General features: G+C 39.9%; 1 protein-coding gene and 1 long non-coding RNA gene across 4 annotated transcripts in view; both read right to left on the reverse strand.

Annotated features, from left to right (window-relative positions):
- Positions 1-17,384, reverse strand: part of rsu1 (Ras suppressor protein 1) — a 110,522-nt gene that overhangs the window by 60,440 nt on the left and 32,698 nt on the right. For all 3 annotated transcript variants that reach the window (XM_073488543.1, XM_073488544.1, XM_073488545.1), the window contains 2 exons: positions 6,110-6,228; positions 4,480-4,562 (listed from right to left, as the gene is read on the reverse strand). In XM_073488543.1, the coding sequence (XP_073344644.1) occupies positions 4,480-4,562; positions 6,110-6,228 (202 nt within the window). The remainder of the gene's footprint in view (positions 1-4,479; positions 4,563-6,109; positions 6,229-17,384) is intronic.
- Positions 1,276-3,566, reverse strand: LOC141014835 (uncharacterized). The gene is made up of 3 exons (XR_012180518.1): positions 2,935-3,566; positions 2,377-2,483; positions 1,276-1,911 (listed from the first exon to the last, which is right to left on the reverse strand). It is a non-coding gene; the product is annotated as an uncharacterized lncRNA (long non-coding RNA).

The raw sequence follows: 17,384 nt of genomic DNA on the forward strand, positions 1-17,384 counted from the left end.
TGTCTCGTGATATCTCCCTTTTATGATTTCAGAGACGGACGCCTTGTGGTAGCATGACCACCTTTTGTGGAACAGTAGGTCACTATCCCTCCAAATTCATCTTGTGTGCAATCAAAGTGCACACGAAGCCAACGGTGGTGTATCCATTGCTGTTGTTCAAATCTCGCACGTTCGTTCATTTGACTAGCTTTAGGTGAATTCATATCCACGCGTGACTTCTCCAAGTCACGTGTCGACCAATTTTTGTAGTCCTTTCAACGGAACACTCCGTGACGTCACCGTCCAAGAGAGCGTGACCGCCATTTTGCCTCTCCGCCATCTTGTCTCTTTGACTACAACTGCCATCTTGGCTCCTCTTTCTTTGTCTCTCCGACACACACACACACACACACACACACACACACACACACACACACACACACACACACACGCGCTTGTTTGTTATTAGGGCCCGAGCACTGACCAGTGTGAGGCCCTATTGAATCCCTAAGGATTATTAGGGCCAGAGCACTGACTAGTGCGAGGCCCTATTGAATCTGTAAGGATTCTTATTATTAGGGCCCGAGCACTGACCAGTGCGAGGCCCAATGGAATCTGTAAGGATTCTTATTATTATTCATCCACCGCTTTAAACCCAGTTTTGGCGGCCTGAACATACCCCAAAACTCACCAAACTTGGAACATACGTCACATCTAGTGAAAAATTTGAGAATTCAACATGATTTGGGGTGGGTGTGGCCAGGGGACTCCATAGTTCCACCTAATGTCAAAAAAATTGTGTGCAAATCATTTTTGATCGTCATGAAATTCTCAGGACTCATAGGTCTCATCGATTTAGCCAGGAATTCGTTTTATTAGAATTTTTGCCACAACAGGAAGTCGGCCATCTTGAATGGCGTGCAGCGTGCAGCGTTTTTCATTTTTCCGACACTGTTAAGAGCACTTTAGGATGTTCACAGACTCACCAAATTTGACACATAGGTTCAGACTCAGGAGTAGTTTAATTTGATGCCACAACTGCCCTCAGCTGCGGCACAACACCTCAGTAGCGCCCCCTAATGCCTTTTCCCATTTTGGTACGTACAGACAAATTTTGCACATGCATCACCAGTCACGAACATCGATATTCGTTCAGATAAGTTCAGATTTCGGTGCCGTTTTCACACTTTTCCTGCCCATTCTATTGGTATAACAAACACAGGTCTGTGGAAGCAGGCATACTAAACAACCACTGTAACCTACATTTGAGTAAAGCTGGTACAAAAGCCTTTCCAGCAGGTTGGAAATAGAGTTTTATTTCAGTTATTGTCAACACAATGTTTTGCCATTTATTACAAGGTTTACAAAATGTACAAAAATAACAGTGCAATAGTGGACGCTAAAATGCTGATCCATTTTTAGAGGAAGGAATTTGCCTTGGTGTTTGGTGCATAAAAAATGAGGGCTAATTACTGCAACAGTCAAGAACATAAATATAGAATGCAAAATTATCATAAAAATAGAATGAAATACTATAAAAAAAACTATAGTATGTATGTTTTAGACTCACAAAGATTTACAGTTTTGTGCAAACCTCTTCATCATGGGATGTACAGAGAGTATATGTCATGAGATGATGGTCAAATATGTCAGCTGATGTAATGTATAGAGACAGATAGAATAGAATAGAATAGAATAGAATAGAATAGAATAGAATAGAATAGAATATACTTTATTGTCCCCTAGGGGAAATTTGTCATGGACTCAAAGTGCATAGTGCATAGTAGTAGCTGCCCTTACAGACAATAAATACACATAAAAAGAAAAAAAAAAATCCACTTGGGGGGCTTGTTGAATGGACCAGCTGCAGATGAGAACAAAGGGCAGGGTGGTAATTCATCACTGGGGGTGGCTGGACTGGAATTCTGGTGCCTAAAAGACAAAGACGGGCAGGTCTGTTAGTTTAGTTCAGACACATTGTTTTTATTAGAGCATGTCAGGACTGTGTTTTTAATATAGAGTGTGAACAGTGATGTGATCAGGCTAAGATATATACAGTGTGAACACTGTAGTGTTTTGAATGTTGTCTGTAAAGCCCTCAGTACATGTAAGATATGATTAGTAAGATCTTTAATTTTAATAATAGAGACAGGATTTATTCATTATTTCACTCTGATGATGTCAGTACTCATAATACATACATCACAGTGCCATCTGTGCTCTTTCAGAAGGAAAGTAAGGAACAGTTGTGTATAAAACTAATGATTTTATATTGTCATATAGCGGAAACATGGACTGCAGAGAAAAAATATGTTCATCAGACAGCCACATGGTTTTCACAGGGCACATGGTTTACAAAGTACAAATAAGTGAGATCTTCAGCCACTTTAGACTTACTTGTGACTGTCATTCTGCCCAGTGCTTGATGCAGCAGGATCTGTCAGCTCTGCAGGCCTGTTTGTTTCTTAAGGAGGGTAGAAGATGGAGCTGCTCATTGTTCTTTCCTGGAGCAAGAAGTTCATGATTTACTAACTGTACACAATGGTAACAGTGTCATTGCTACAGGTAGACATGTAATAAACCTTATAATGTCCTCAAAAATGTATAGCTAAGTTACATAACAGTCCAAGTTGTTACAATATAATGGATTGAATAACAATATTCCGTCTACTACTGGGTCCACACAATCGCTATTTATAGTCAGCTGTTACAAATAAAGGCAACTAATAACTGACAGCAGAGCAAGAATACAGCCGGTCAAAATAAGACTGTTATCTTATGATCTTAACATGTAGCGTTGGTGTACAAGTTTACATCACAGCTTACTCAGCTCAGCTTTAGCAATGCCACAGTAGCTAGAAAACAGTCACATCAAGCTAACTGTTACAGTTTGTGTTGCCATTAGTTACACTAAAGATATGTTTCAGTAAACACACAACGATAGATGTTACTTACCATTCTAAAGAAATTTTGTGAGTTAATCTTTTAACTCGTCCACAGCTGTCTCCAGTTTGAGAAAACCTTGACAAAATGTACTCCTGTTTAGCTTCTCTGCCGCGGACATGGTGTCTTTTCAGGAGCTGTTGTTTGAGATGATGATAAAAGTCATTTTTCTGGAGCTTGTGCGTCTTTGTGTTGACTGAAGCTGTTAACTTCTCTGCAGTAGTTCCTCTGGCCGGCTAGACTTCTTCATCATCTCTTGCAGCACACTAGAGACTACAGTGACTCACTATTGCCCCCCAGGCCTGGTGAACTTATTACAAGAAGATTCAGCCTGTACCTGGCTTCTTTGCAGTTGATATTTCTGCAATACAGTACATAGGCATCTTGGACATGACGCCAGATATGTTACTTCTTCACACTCTGTTGATATTGTGAGTTAATTTTTTAAATGTTGTAAACTAAAATTATGTCCAGATCTCACAAAATGCACCTTTAACCCTCTGGGCGCCAGAGTTTATTTAGGAAAATATTCCGTTTGGATTGTAAGTTTTCAAAAGGCTGTAGCTTGGAAGTGGTGAGAGATAAATCCATAGTGTAAATGAGAAAAATATTCATAATGACCTAAAGTTTGTGATGGGAGAAAATTTAATCATCTAATTTGCATATTGCGACGTCACCAGGTGACTGAAAGTAACTTTCAGTAAAACTGATTTTTGAACATATTTACACAGAAAAAAAATATTTATATTGTCATCTCATCCTCAAAATAAAGGAACAGGAGTCTGATTGGAGTAAATTTACTAATCTAATTTGTATGTCACCAGGTAATATTCAGTAAAACGGAATTCTGAACATATTTACACAGTAGATTTTTTTTCATTTCATTTCATTTTTTCATAGATTTTTTTCATCCTCTCATCCTCAGAGTAAATGAACAGGAATCTGATAGGAGTAAATTTCCTAATCTAACTTGTAAAAAGAAAAGAAAACTCTCGCAGTGATCAGCGTGTGTTGCTTGTGTGACAGTGTGTGCAGCTGCAGCATCGTCAGTCACTCGTCTCTGACGAGCGATCGTCATCAGAGGGCAAATCGTCCCCTTCTGAATCGCGATCAGCAAAGATCTGTGCAAGCACCTCATCCGCACTGTAAAGACTTGTGGGCATTTTGTTTTTATTACAAAAATCGCTGTCTGTCTCTCGATCTGTCCAGCACACTTCTGCCACCGCTCCGCGGCTCTCTCCTCTCCCACTCTGCCATTTAGCCGCTGCCGCTCCGACAGCGGGTGTCGGGTTTCAAACTTTTTTTTCTCAGGTATTTTGCATAGAAACACACCCCCAAATGACGTCAGGATTGAAGCTGAATCTATTGGCTATCTAGTGGTAGCAAGCAATAACAGCACAAGGCAGTAGATTTAAAGATATGGGCTGTTTTAATGAGCAATGTTGCCTGTCGCAATAATGCGACTTTGGCGCCTAGAGGGTTAACTAATGTTTTAAACTATGGGGCTGTATTGGTATCAGATAAACAGTAATAAGTCTTGTGTTGACATTAACTTACTATTTGCAGCTTTGTCAGCTTCCCGATGTCAGCAGGCAGGACCTCAAAGTCATTGTCACTCAGATAGAGAGCACGGAGAGTTGCTGCAAAACAAGCATCTCTGTTAATCTGTGAGTGTGCTGTTAAAATGTGGAGCCACAAAGCTACTTCTGCTGTACAATGCTATCTATCTCTTAACATCAAATCCATATCTCACTGTATATGACTAATGTAGCTAGAGACCTGGCTCCTCCTGCTCCTGCTTCAGGCATTCTGACCCCTCTGTTTGCATCTGAGAGTTAGATCATTAGCAGTTGATGTTGTGTTAATTTGCCAGTCTCAGATGAGTGCTGTGAGTAGTAACCAGAACTTTTCGATAATGATACAGTTTAAAACAAAAAACATTTGGACAAATGCACTACAAGTTACAAAGACAATGACTAAAACAGTCTAAAAAACAAAAAAAATGCGTCATGATAGGAGCATTAATGCACACAGTGTTCCAATCCAATCATTTGTTATTGCTTATACATGTGGTTATATTTAGTCTTTAAGAAGAAACTGGAGGTGGAAGTGTCCATACTGAAAGTTTGTATTGTGTTTGTGTACCTCAGTCTCCACAGAGATTGATCTGTATAAGCTTGGTTGTATTAATACACTGTAGTCCAACATGTTGTTCACTGCATTCGGGAACTAAGTTGTTTGCACTTTGGTGTTTTTTTAATTATAGCCATGCAACAAGTGTGCCCAAAACCTCAATTTTGAGGTGTAGGGAGAGGCCATCTATTAGTGCTGTATTGTCCAAAACTTGTGACTTGTTCAATGAGGGAATTGCCACTATCTGTCGAATCACTCGCAGAGGTCAAGTAAATCTGTGCTCTGCTTACTGTGCTGAATGATGCTGAATATTTGTTGACATTACAGAGCAAAACAATGGTCATTTTGGACATTTGTTGACAGCGGATTTATTTTAAGTATGTCAGGGAGTAGTTTTATGTAGTTTGTGGGATTAATGGAACAAGAAGTAGCTGTTAGATGAAGAGCTGCAGATAGGCTTCACATTTCCATCTTCTCAGTGAGGTAACCATGTCCTTGTCCTTCAATAACAATATCAGGTTCATTATTAAAGCATTGGGTTAAAATTTTAAATATTGACAACCAGAAGGTTTTTTTTTTTTACCCCTTTGACAACAAATCCTTCACCATTGTCAACAAATCCTTCACCATTGTCTTGTAAGTCAACTTTCTTTACTTTCATTAAGTGGTAAGTGAAATGTGATTCCTGCTACTCTCTGCTGTGACTCTGCTGCTGGCCCTGATGATGCACATAACACAAACCTTCAGTTAATTATTGTAGGGGCTGTCTAAGCAAAACAACAGTGGGGGCAGTGGGCAAGTAATGTAATTGGTGTATGCCTAAACACTGTGTAACACTAGTAACACTGACTGCCCACAGGAATAGCCAGTGGTAGCAGTGGTTGTAGTAGTAGTAGTAGTCATCATAATAATAGATTGTGAACTAATAATGTGTCCTTTATCCTATGATAAACACAACTTAGGGGCAGAGGAGTGTGTGTGTGTGTGTGTGTGTGTGTGTGTGTGTGTCCGTCTGTTTCCGAGCACTTGCAAGCATGTGTTAGTGTACACTTACTTAGGTAGAAGAAGTTTCCAGGCAGGGAGTTCTGGTTCAGGTTGTTGTAGGTGAGGTCTAACACTTCCAGAGCTGGCAACGAACCAAATCCTCTGGGCAAGCTGCTCAGGCGGTTCATACTGTGCTCACAAAGACACGTACAAAACATACATCACATACACAAGCCTCACTGTACAGTGCACTTCATATGAGCCTTTTGCTGCCTTCAATTAAAATTCAGAGGGTAAAAAGGAAGTCCACAAACATGATTAAACATAACAGAAAAAAAACATTACCTTGTCCATTTTTCTGGTGCTCACTTTTCTCAGTTCTAAATTATTGTTTTTTTAATGTGTCGAGCCCAGTGAAAAAACATTTTTTTCAATAGGAAAGTAAGGCTCATTTTTCAAAATGTTTGTATCTGTAATACTCATTTTGAACACAAGAGGCTGCATACAAAAATTGTGGAGACACAGAGGTGGTAAATTAAAGCCAGATTGTAGAAATTAAACATGAAAGGCATTATTTTACACATAATGATGCATCTCACATTTAATTTAATTTCATATCAAACGTTAATGATGGATCCATGTTGTCATAAACATTCAAACCAGCAGTGTTACTCGCAAACTTGCACTTCCGTATTTGCGCTTGTAGTGGAATGTAATAGTTATTCCATAAACACCTTTCAGTTGCAAATATATCAGCCAACTCAAATCTTTGATCAATATTACCTCATTCAGCACTGTGACATCATCACATTCCCTCCCCTGGAGCGCAGCGGAGAGGGCCAGACTGTTTGGTAACTAACTGATCCACTTATTATAATCAATGGTAGAAATCCAAGATTAAATCAAATAGCATTAAAGAATGAAAAGCCTACTCTGCATATTTCACCAGTATGATTTTAGTTTAGCACACACACTGCCTTCTCCAGTCAGCTCATCTGGAACATCCTCACCACCTGCGCATATGGATTGTATGATTTATCAAAGCCTGGAAATAAAGTCAGTGACAGCTCTCACAGAATCGTTACACTCCATATCCTCATTGTGAGTCCTAATCATGATGCAGGCCCAGTTCACGTATCAAACTTCCATTTTCAAATGATATCCCAGGCTGTGGGATACCACTGATTGTCGCACATAATTTGAGCACGTGAAGCTGTCAATCTGATCACTGAAAATGTAGAAATACTGCAGTGGCACTCATGCATAATGCTGAAGGATGCAAGGACTCTCACTGTCCTCACACTGTTAAAGGACAACGTGAATGATGAAAGAATTAATAACAAGTGTTTTCCAACCTCCAACTCAGACACACACAACTCGTTTTCTGTGCCAGAAATATGCACTTTCTTCGTCTTCCTCTCGGTTGTGGCCGTGATTTACTATTCACTGTAGACACCCATTGATGAGAATGCTGATAATGCACAGTATTCCACCCGTGACACTAACAGAAGATTAGCGCCAAGTATGACATATTCCTCGCCAAAAGAAACATGACAGTAATGTTACATAACCTGCTAACATGTAATAGATGCATCTTGTGTTTAGAGTGCAGCGAGAAATTAAAACTCCCCTGGAGGAACATGGATGCTTTTCATCTTATTTAGGACATGAGTTGTCGTGCACTTCAGCCTCTTGTGGTCAAAATGAGTATTACAGAAACAAACACTTGATGATGAGCCTTACTTTCCTCTTGTAATTTTTTTTTTCACTGGGTTTCACACCCACAGAAAAAATAAAATTCTTGTGAAAAAAATGTTTTCACCCGGCTCGACACATGGAAAAAAAAACATTTAGAACTTGGAGCAAAAAAAAATGGAGCACCAGAAAAAAAAAGGCGAGGTCTTCTGTAATGGACAATTCTGCCTCATGCCTGTCATCTGCAATGGTTGTTCGTTTGAAAATGAAGACAACTCCCATGATCCTGTGCTACTCATGTCTTTTGTTTGGTTTGAGAGATCCCTAGTGGCAGGAATTACATACTGTGAATTTAAGATTACTTAAAAATCTTGGAAACTTTCAAATTAATTAAAGATATTTAAAATATTAGACAAGATTCAACCATTTTACGCGTTATAGTGACAAATTAATTGAAATAAGATTTAAACAATTTATTGACAATGCAGTTATTTTAGAAGAGCTTTCCTACTGCTTTAATACTGACAAATCAATGGCAAAACCCAACAGATCAATGGACATGAGCTTCCACCTAGTTATTTATTATAACAAACTAGTTCTTAATACTGTCATCATACCCCCACATCAGCTTTAGGACTGTCTTGTTAACAGCACAGTATGTAAGGATATTTCAATGTAATGATGCAGACAGGACTGCAGTAACTTCATGCCAATTAAATTTTAAGATGCCTGACCTACATAAATTCTCTCATACTGTATTTACTCCTCCTCTTTGAGAAAATAATTAGGTACCCATGCAGTCAATGTGTGTTTCTTCATTTGGATTTTTGACCTTCAGATTCGTTTTGACTTGGGAGCCCATGTTGAAACAAGAAACAGTAAAGCAGTCAGCTGGTAACAGATAATATCATATTACTTCGAAACAGTAACTGAAATATGTTTCTGAAAACATTTTAGGAGAGACAATGAAGAGGATCAGGGTTTATGTTTAATCAGCACTGCCTTGGTTTACAGTTTGATCTGAGTTTTGTCAGCCTCTGTTTTTACAGCAGATAAACAATATGGCAGTCTCTTCCAGTTCACAATCTTTCTCTATTGCAGATAAACAGAATGCTAAACACTGCAGGCGAGAAATCGGCAGTGTAGTAACAGAATCTTGGTTTATTATTGATCAGCACTGCGTAGTTTAGACAGTTTGATCAGAGTTTACAGGGAGGCCCCTCACTTGATCCGAGAGAGAGAGTGAGCAGGGGGTTCTGTCTCCTGAGATCCGACTACACTCTGTGGATGCGCGCTTACGAAATGCAAACAAAACAACAGCCAGACAGAAGCCAGATGGCACGTTTTGGGGGATTTTCGCCGGCAAAAAAGTGGGGGGCTCTGGGTGCAGGTAAAATGGAGAAAAGTTTAACACTGTTCATAAACGGAGAACAGATTTATGTGCACTGTAGTCACCTGGTAACTGTAAATGTGTGTATACTTTCTGACATGTTGTGTCAGTCCTGAGATCCTGACTTTGTTTTGCTTTGTTTTTGTTTCTGCTGTGTGTCTGTGTTGGAACAGAATGATTGTGCAGTCAGAGGAGGATAGGCAAACAGACATGTAACAAATTGTCAAATGTTCAGTGGTGAAAACATACTTATTATTTCTAGAGGCTAATTTTAACCGTATTACAAGCTGCCGCATGACATTTTGTGTGTGTGTCGGATCGGTGAGAGGGCAGACAGACAGAGCAGAGCTTTTCCTCACATCATGGAGGTGTCTGAATTTACCGTCTTCAAGGAGACACTGGTAGAAAGTGTGAAACCTTGTCCTCATTTGCTATGTTTATTACGTTTCAGCTCTCTTAATGACAGCCACTTTTCACTCTGTGCCTCTTGCCTTTTGATGCGGTCGGACAACACATAATGAAAACCAGTTTGTTTCAAGCATTTCCAGCAATTTACACATTGTTGACTTTGATCTTTTCATTGGATTTGTTGACAGTGAGAGAAATACAGAAAGAAATGCCAGCTCTAGCCTTTAAACCATCATTCAGATCCCGACACACATAAGACAGTCAGAGGAAAAACAATGGCAAACTCTCTGAGCCATGTTGATTATTTCATTAAATTAGATCACACTTGCCCTGTTTTCACATAAACAGGGTAGAAATCATGTTAGCTTTTGTCTAAATTTTACAGCCATTTTAAGTACTGGTGTATCTTTTAATATTGTGGTCCATATTTTTATATTAATAATATTAATATAATATAATAAAATATATAATTTGTGTAGAATATGAATAGATATTTTTGAAGTGTGGATTAAAGAATTTGTTCACCGCAAATGAAAATGCAGTCACTATTCACTCACCCCCATGCTGATGGAAAGTCGGGTGAAGTTTCATAGTCCACAAACATTTCTGGATCTTCACAGCAAAACAGCTTTGCAGCATTTTCCTAAACAACTGAAGTAGTTTTTTTAAACGAACAAAATTAAAAACAAGTAAAAATGTTTTTAAATAAAATGGCTCCATGCAGCTCGTCTGGCATTATCCAAGTCTCTAGTAGCCCTGAGATCAAAACTTGATTTGAAAAGATGTTATTAACACCATCGATGCACAGTTGAGCTTGTGCAACCACTTCAGATAGGGCGCACGCTCACGCTCACACTCACACTTTCAGCTAATCAGCTAGAGTGCAGATTTTGGTGTAAAAAAAGGGTGCAAAAAACAAATTTTCAACTCCATTCAGGATCTACTACTTCCGTTGTTTAGGAGAATGCTGCAACGCTGTTTTGCTGGGAAGCTCCAGAAACATTGTGGACTGCAAAATTTCACCCGACCTTCCATCGACATAACAGTTTTTGATGATTATCCTTCAAGAATTATTAATGCGTCATAGATTACTGTGCAATTAGGAATTAGATGAATGCTATTTATTTGGCATAATTTTTTTTTTTTTTTAATATTCTTTTTATTGCCAAGTGCACATTGGATAGAGTACATGTCTCTCACAAAGCAATCATAGTTTTATATGTTTTTTGTGATATACAAGAAAAAAAAGAAAAAAATGTAAAATGTAAAAAAACAACAACAAACAAACAAAAAAAACAAACAAACAACAACACGGCAGCATCATCAAACATAAATAGATTGGATATGACAATATGGCGGATTACTACACAGCTTGGGTACTGTGGCAAAACAACAGCAACAGAAAAATTCCATAACATATGGCAATGAAAAGGACCTGCTTACAGTCAGTATCATCACAGAGCTGGAATCATTCATATTGTAACATTAACCTCTCTCAAGTCCTTCAGGTATTTTAATACAGGCTCCCATACTTTATCAAAAATTGCCTGTCTGCCTGCATTTTTATGTCTAAGTTTCTCCATACATAGGGTCTCACTGAGCTCCCTCATCCACATTTCGATTGAAGGTACATTATCTGACTTCCAGTGTCTTAGGATAAGTCTTTTAGCCAAAATGGCACCAAAACATAGAGACTGTTGTACAGACTTTGTATTGTTAGAGTACTGAGTCGAGTCACCCGCTGATCCCAGAATGGCCACCAAGGGGCAGGGTTCACACAACCTTTTAAATGTCTTTGAGTAAAAATCAAATATTGAAGACCAGAATGAGTGAAGAATGGGACATGTCCAAAGTTGATGAGTGAGTGTTCCAACCTGATTCTTGCATTTGTTACACAATGCTGATACATTAGGACACATTTTGTTAACTTTTAGCTTTGAGTAATGTAATCTATGTATAATTTTGAACTGAATTAGTTTATGCCTAGCATTTATTGAGCAACGATGAATATTCAAAAGACACATTTCCCAGTATTCTATAGAAAGGGGGACTCCCAGCTCAGACTCCCACTCGGACCTTTGTTTTTCTGTACTTGATTCTATCTGACTGAAGAGTGTCTGGTATAGGGTTGATACTGCTCCTTTTTTACCTGGCGTAATTTTAACTATTCTTTTAAGTGCAGGTTGCTGTGTAATTTCTGACAGTGTTGATACATGGTTCTTTATAAAATTTCTGACCAGCAGATAGCAGAAAAAATGCGAAACTGGCAGGTTATGCTTAGCTTTCAGTTGTTCAAATGACATCAGGTGCCCCCCTGGTACAGATCGCTCAGGGACCCCACTCCCTTCTCCCTCTAACGAGCAAACACTGGGTCTCCAGCAGAAGGCTTGAAAGCATGGTTGTTACAGATTGGCGTATCCCTGTACAAATTTGGGGCCTTCAAATGTGATTTCATTTGATTCTAAATTTTTATTGAGTTGTGTATCATAAAGTTACCTTTGTACAGTGATTTGTTAATTTTGATTGGGCTGTTCAATAGGGCCAGAAGCGAGGTCCCTTCACACTCTGCTTGCTCTAAAGAAAGCCAGGCAGGAGGTGGATTGGTTGTATCCTCTGTGAGGTTCGAGCTCCTCCAGAAAGACAGAATATTTAGATGTGCTGCCCAATAAAAACATTTGAAGTCTGGTAAACCGAAGCCTCCCTCTTGTTTTAATTTACAGAGGTGTTTTTTGTTTATACGTGCCAGTTTATTTTGCCAAAGAACAGGGATCACTACTGAGTCCAATTTCCTGAAGTATGCTTGTGGAATGCAGGATGGTATTGATCGGAAAATATATAAAAAGCGTGGGAGAACTACCATTTTAATGGCATTTATTCTCCCGACAAGTGATAGCAGGAGGGTCTTCCAGAATTCAATATATTTCTTCAGTTGGTTCATTTTTAAATTCCAATTTTCCTCAAGTAGCAGGCCAGGTTTCCTGGTGACATACACCCCTAGATACATGAACCTGTCCTTAGCGATTTTAAAGGGAACAGAATTCAGCATGGTACTGTTATGATTTAAATTTAAATGTACTGGCATTAATTCGCTTTTATCCCAATTTATTTGAAAGCCTGAAAGGGAGCCGAAGTGGTTGAATACCTCCATGATTGACGGAATGGACTCTTTTGGGTTAGACATATATAATAATATGTCATCCGCGTAGAGCGACAGATGGTGTTCTTGCCCTTTAATAGAGACAGGTGATATCTTGGGGTGCTGGTGTATTTTTGTAGCTAGTGTTTCCACAACCAAATCGAAAAGGTAGGGGGAGCTAGGATCTCCTTGTCTAGTTCCACGAATGGTGGGAATTCAGAGGAGACATCTTGGTTTGTAATAACACTTGCAGTTGGATAAGCATACAAAATCTGTATCCAATCTATAAATACCTTCCCAAAACCAAATGCGTTTAAGGTCTCATACATGTACGGCCACTCGACCTGGTCAAAGGCCTTTTGAGCATCAACTGATATTACAACTGTTTCTGTATTATGTTTAGTATAAAGTATGTTGAATAAACGTCTTAAATTAAAATAAATATGCCTATTAGGAATAAAACCTGTTTGGTCAAGATGCACAATCGTATGAATATGTGATTTTAAGCGGTTCGCCAGAATTAGTTTTGTGTCATTTGGAATCAGTGACACTGGTCTATACGATGAGGCTTCCAGTTCGTCCCTGCCCTTCTTCAAAATTAATGAGATGTTTGCTCTATAAAGTGTTTGAGGTAATCTACCCTTTGCTGCAGCGTGCTGAAACATACGCAGTAGGAGCTGGGTTAATCCCTTGTAGAAACACAGATCTTCTTATCAAGCAGAGCTACTGCTTCAGGGCTAAGTTGAGGCAGGTTTAGTTGGGAAAGAAATGATTTAATTCTGTCAGTATCATGATTACCATTTGACTTGTATAATTTTGAGTAGAATTCCATAAAATGCATGTTTATTTCTTTAGAGTCCGTGAGAATAGTTCCCGAACCTGATCTTATTCTGAGTATAGCCTGCGAGGCTCGAATGTGCCTCAATTGGCGTGCAAGTAATTTCTCGGGTTTGTCACCTATCTCGAATTGCATCTGTTTGATTTTACTTAACTGCTTATTGACCTGAGAGGATAAGATTATATTATATTCCTGCCTCAGGGAAATAATTGAATTCAGGGTGTTGGGGTCTGATGAGACGCGGTATGAATTTTCTAAATCAGTAATGGACTCGTCCAGTTCTACTAATCTTTTTTCTGACTGTTTTTTCCTATTTGCCATATAAGAGATTATGTTGCCTCTGAGCACTGCTTTAATGGCCTCCCATAATGTCGAGTCATCGACATCTCCTGTGTCATTTGTAGCTATAATTTCTGGCAACCTTTCTGATATAAATTTCAAGAAGCTTTTATCTTTTAAGATGGTGTTATCAAATCTCCAGGTGTGAGCACTCCTACGATGTTAAAATCTGATATCAAGGGATACTGGAGCATGGTCACTTATCAAAATATTATGGTAATGCGAGGTAACAACATTCGGAATCAGTTTTGAGTCTAACAACATGAAGTCAATCCTTGAGTACGAATTATGTACTGGAGAAAAAAAAGAGTAGGCTCTAGTGGCAGGGTTGTGCAGTCTCCAAATATCCACAAGATTTAGGCTGTGCATTATGTTTTTTAGCACCTCACTAGATTTACTACTTACTGGTGCCTTCTGTGAATGTTGGTCTAGAGAGGCATCAATTACACAGTTGAAGTCGCCCCCCATTATAATGTTTGTGTCACCCACATCTGGAATCCTATTCAAAACTGTTTGAAATAATGCTGGGTCATCAAAGTTTGGACCGTAAATATTTATCAAGGTAACTGGAATACCATTGAGTGTTCCTGATACAATTAAAAATCTACCATTGGGATCCCCGATTGTGCAACTGTGGTCAAATGATATGTTTTTCTTAATAATAATGGCTACTCCTCTGGCTCTAGCCCCAAGGTTTGATTGAAATACCTCTGATCCCAAACCCATGCGTAGTTTTTGTTTGGCTGTATTCTTAATGTGTGTCTCCTGTAGATAAATGACGTCTGCATTTAAGCTTTTCAAATGTGCCAGTATTTTCCCCCTCTTGACTGGATGATTCAAGCCTCTGACGTTCCAGCTCACAATTCTTGCAACATCACCATTATTTGAAGACATAATGATAATACATATTTATATGATAAGTATCGATTACACCCAAGTGTGCTGTGAAAGCTCCGCCATTGTAGTACCAGAACATCTGAGATACTGCATTAGAACATGAACAAAGATAGAACCAAACTATACAGAACAATGTAGTGTCCTCCGGGGCCCTCTGTCTCTTCTTCCCTCCCCTCTGAGAACGAACATCTCCTACATCTAACCTGCTAGGCTCATAACCGTCCATAATAACCTGTGCCCGTAACCGCCCCCTCCTTACCGCGAGAATGTAAACAAACTGTCCATGTGGGTCGGGACACCGTAGCTGGAGACAGACATGGTCTTATAGGGATTCAGCTGTTCCCTGTGCCTTTTAGCTGGGGCGTCTGTCTGCCGCAGGATTTTGTTGTTGTCTAGGAACCTCTCAGCATCCTTCGGATTGGTGAATGAGCGTCTGTCTGAGCCGACTGACACCACAAGCGTCGCTGGGTATCTGAAGCCGCATCTCAGCTCCGCCGCTCTGCATCTGGCTCTGATGCTGTCGAATCACTGCCGTTGCTTCATTACCGCTGGACCCAGGTCCGGGAAAATGTATAGGCGTGCGCCCTCATATTGTAGGGGAAACTTCTGTGAAGAGAGTCTCAGGATGTGCTCCTTGACTGGATCATGATGGATCCGTGCGATGATTTGGCGAGGAGGGCCATTGGCTGCAGCTGCCCTGCCACGGATCCTGTGCGAGTGGTCAACTTTGATTGGTTTGCTGCCAAAGTTTTCTTCTCCTAGTAGCTTCGGGATGAGTTTAGCAACAAAGTCTGTGGGGTTACCTTTTTTGGTTCCCTCTTTGACTCCAATAATGCGAATGTTTGAGACCAAGTCATCCAGTCTCTCACTGAGTGATTGGGCTGTGTCTTCCCATCTTGCACACCGGTCTTCTAAGGCTTTGATTCGGGTCTCGTGCTCGTTCAGTCCGCTTTCATTAGAAGTCACTCTCACCTCGATATCTGCCATTGTTTGCTTCAGGCCGCAAGAGATATTTGGAGTGTGTCAAACTTTTTGTCGACATTTTGACTCAGCTGATTGATGGCAGACATGATGTCTGTCGCAGTTGGCGTCTCACTCAGCGGCGTATCGTCTGTGTGCTCACCACTAGCTTCTTCCATGTGGTTGCCGCTAGCATTAGCCTCACTGTTAGCACCGTCGAGTTGTTGTTGTTGTTGATTTTCGGCTCCTTTGTTTTTATTACTTCTCCCCATCGTTCCGTTAAGCGTCTCCAACTGTTGCTGTCAAGCTTTTAAAAGTTCTTCTCGTTAAATTGTATTTTTTAATTGTTTAACTTGTATGAGGGAGCGGAGCCTCTCTCGAATACGTCTATCTCATCTCGCGCCCCTAGCGGTTCTCCCTATTTGGCATAATTAACAATAATCTATTTAAGAACTCACCTATTATGTGCACCAATACCCCTAAATATTGATCTTTTGTTTCCAAACTTGTGGTCAGGTTTGTGTTACTTGTCCCTGTGGACTAAACATCAGCCACGTCAGTGACCAAATAAGTAGGAAGCAGCTCAAAGGCCTAGACAGATAGACAAGCAGGGACGGGTTGATGATGTCAGAGACACCAGCTGAGTTTATGCATATATATGCCTGTCTGTTTGCGTGTGCAAACAGACAGGTCATAGGGAGGACTATTCTATTTCAATTATATAATTTGTCTTTGTCAAATGAGATCAACTACTGATACGCTGAAACACAGAGACGCATGTCTGACAAATAAAATACACACACACACACACACACACACACACACACACACGCACACGCACACACGCACACACACAGCCAACAGAAAAATAAACAGCCGATGAAAAGTGAATGCACAGCCTGAATAGCAGTTTGAGGCTTACACTATCCAGATGATGTTTGTCTGTTAGATCAATACACACCAATGCTCCCCCTCTAATCCTTCTGTCACTGACGCCCTGCCTGTGTGAGTCTGCACTCAGAAACACACACATAAAGCATTTCTAATTAACGGGTGAGGACTGACCCTCCCTCAGCAATTTGTTACACACATGCATAAACACACTGTTTTTGTATTACACAAAAATAATGAACGACAGCTCTCTGAGTATAACTTATATTAAAATTGCTGGTGATCACTGTAAAGGCAAATGAAGAGTGTTTCCACTGGAGTCTGATTAAGCCTGCAGTTACACAATCTTTCAAGCAACAACTGTCTGACCCACTGATTTGGTTTCTGTCTTGTCTTAGAGCCTTATGAACCAAATCAAGCAAAAAGGCTCAAAGGTTCAAAATATCTGCTGTACCCAAATCTGAGTCTAAGAGCTTGAGGGGGCAATTTGGGTTTCACTGTGGAGACTACAGGGATTGAATAAAGAATCGAGTGACTTAGGTACAGCGTGAAGTGTGTATGTGGCTGTGTGTGTGTGTGTTTATGTAGGGAAAGAGGGAAATCAGACAGTATGTAAGCCTGGCCTAGGGGCAGCAGTAAATAAACAACAGGCAACTGAACTGTATACTGTACGGCTCCAGGACAGATCTACAGAAAATGAGAAAGGGAAGGTGCGAGCGTGTTCATGTGTGTTTGTGTGTATTAATGCATTGGGATTACATTATAGCTGCTGGAATGAATATTGGAGTCAA

The sequence above is a fragment of the Pagrus major genome, chromosome 19, assembly GCF_040436345.1.
Source record: "Pagrus major chromosome 19, Pma_NU_1.0".
Taxonomy (NCBI): Eukaryota; Metazoa; Chordata; class Actinopteri; order Spariformes; family Sparidae; genus Pagrus; species Pagrus major.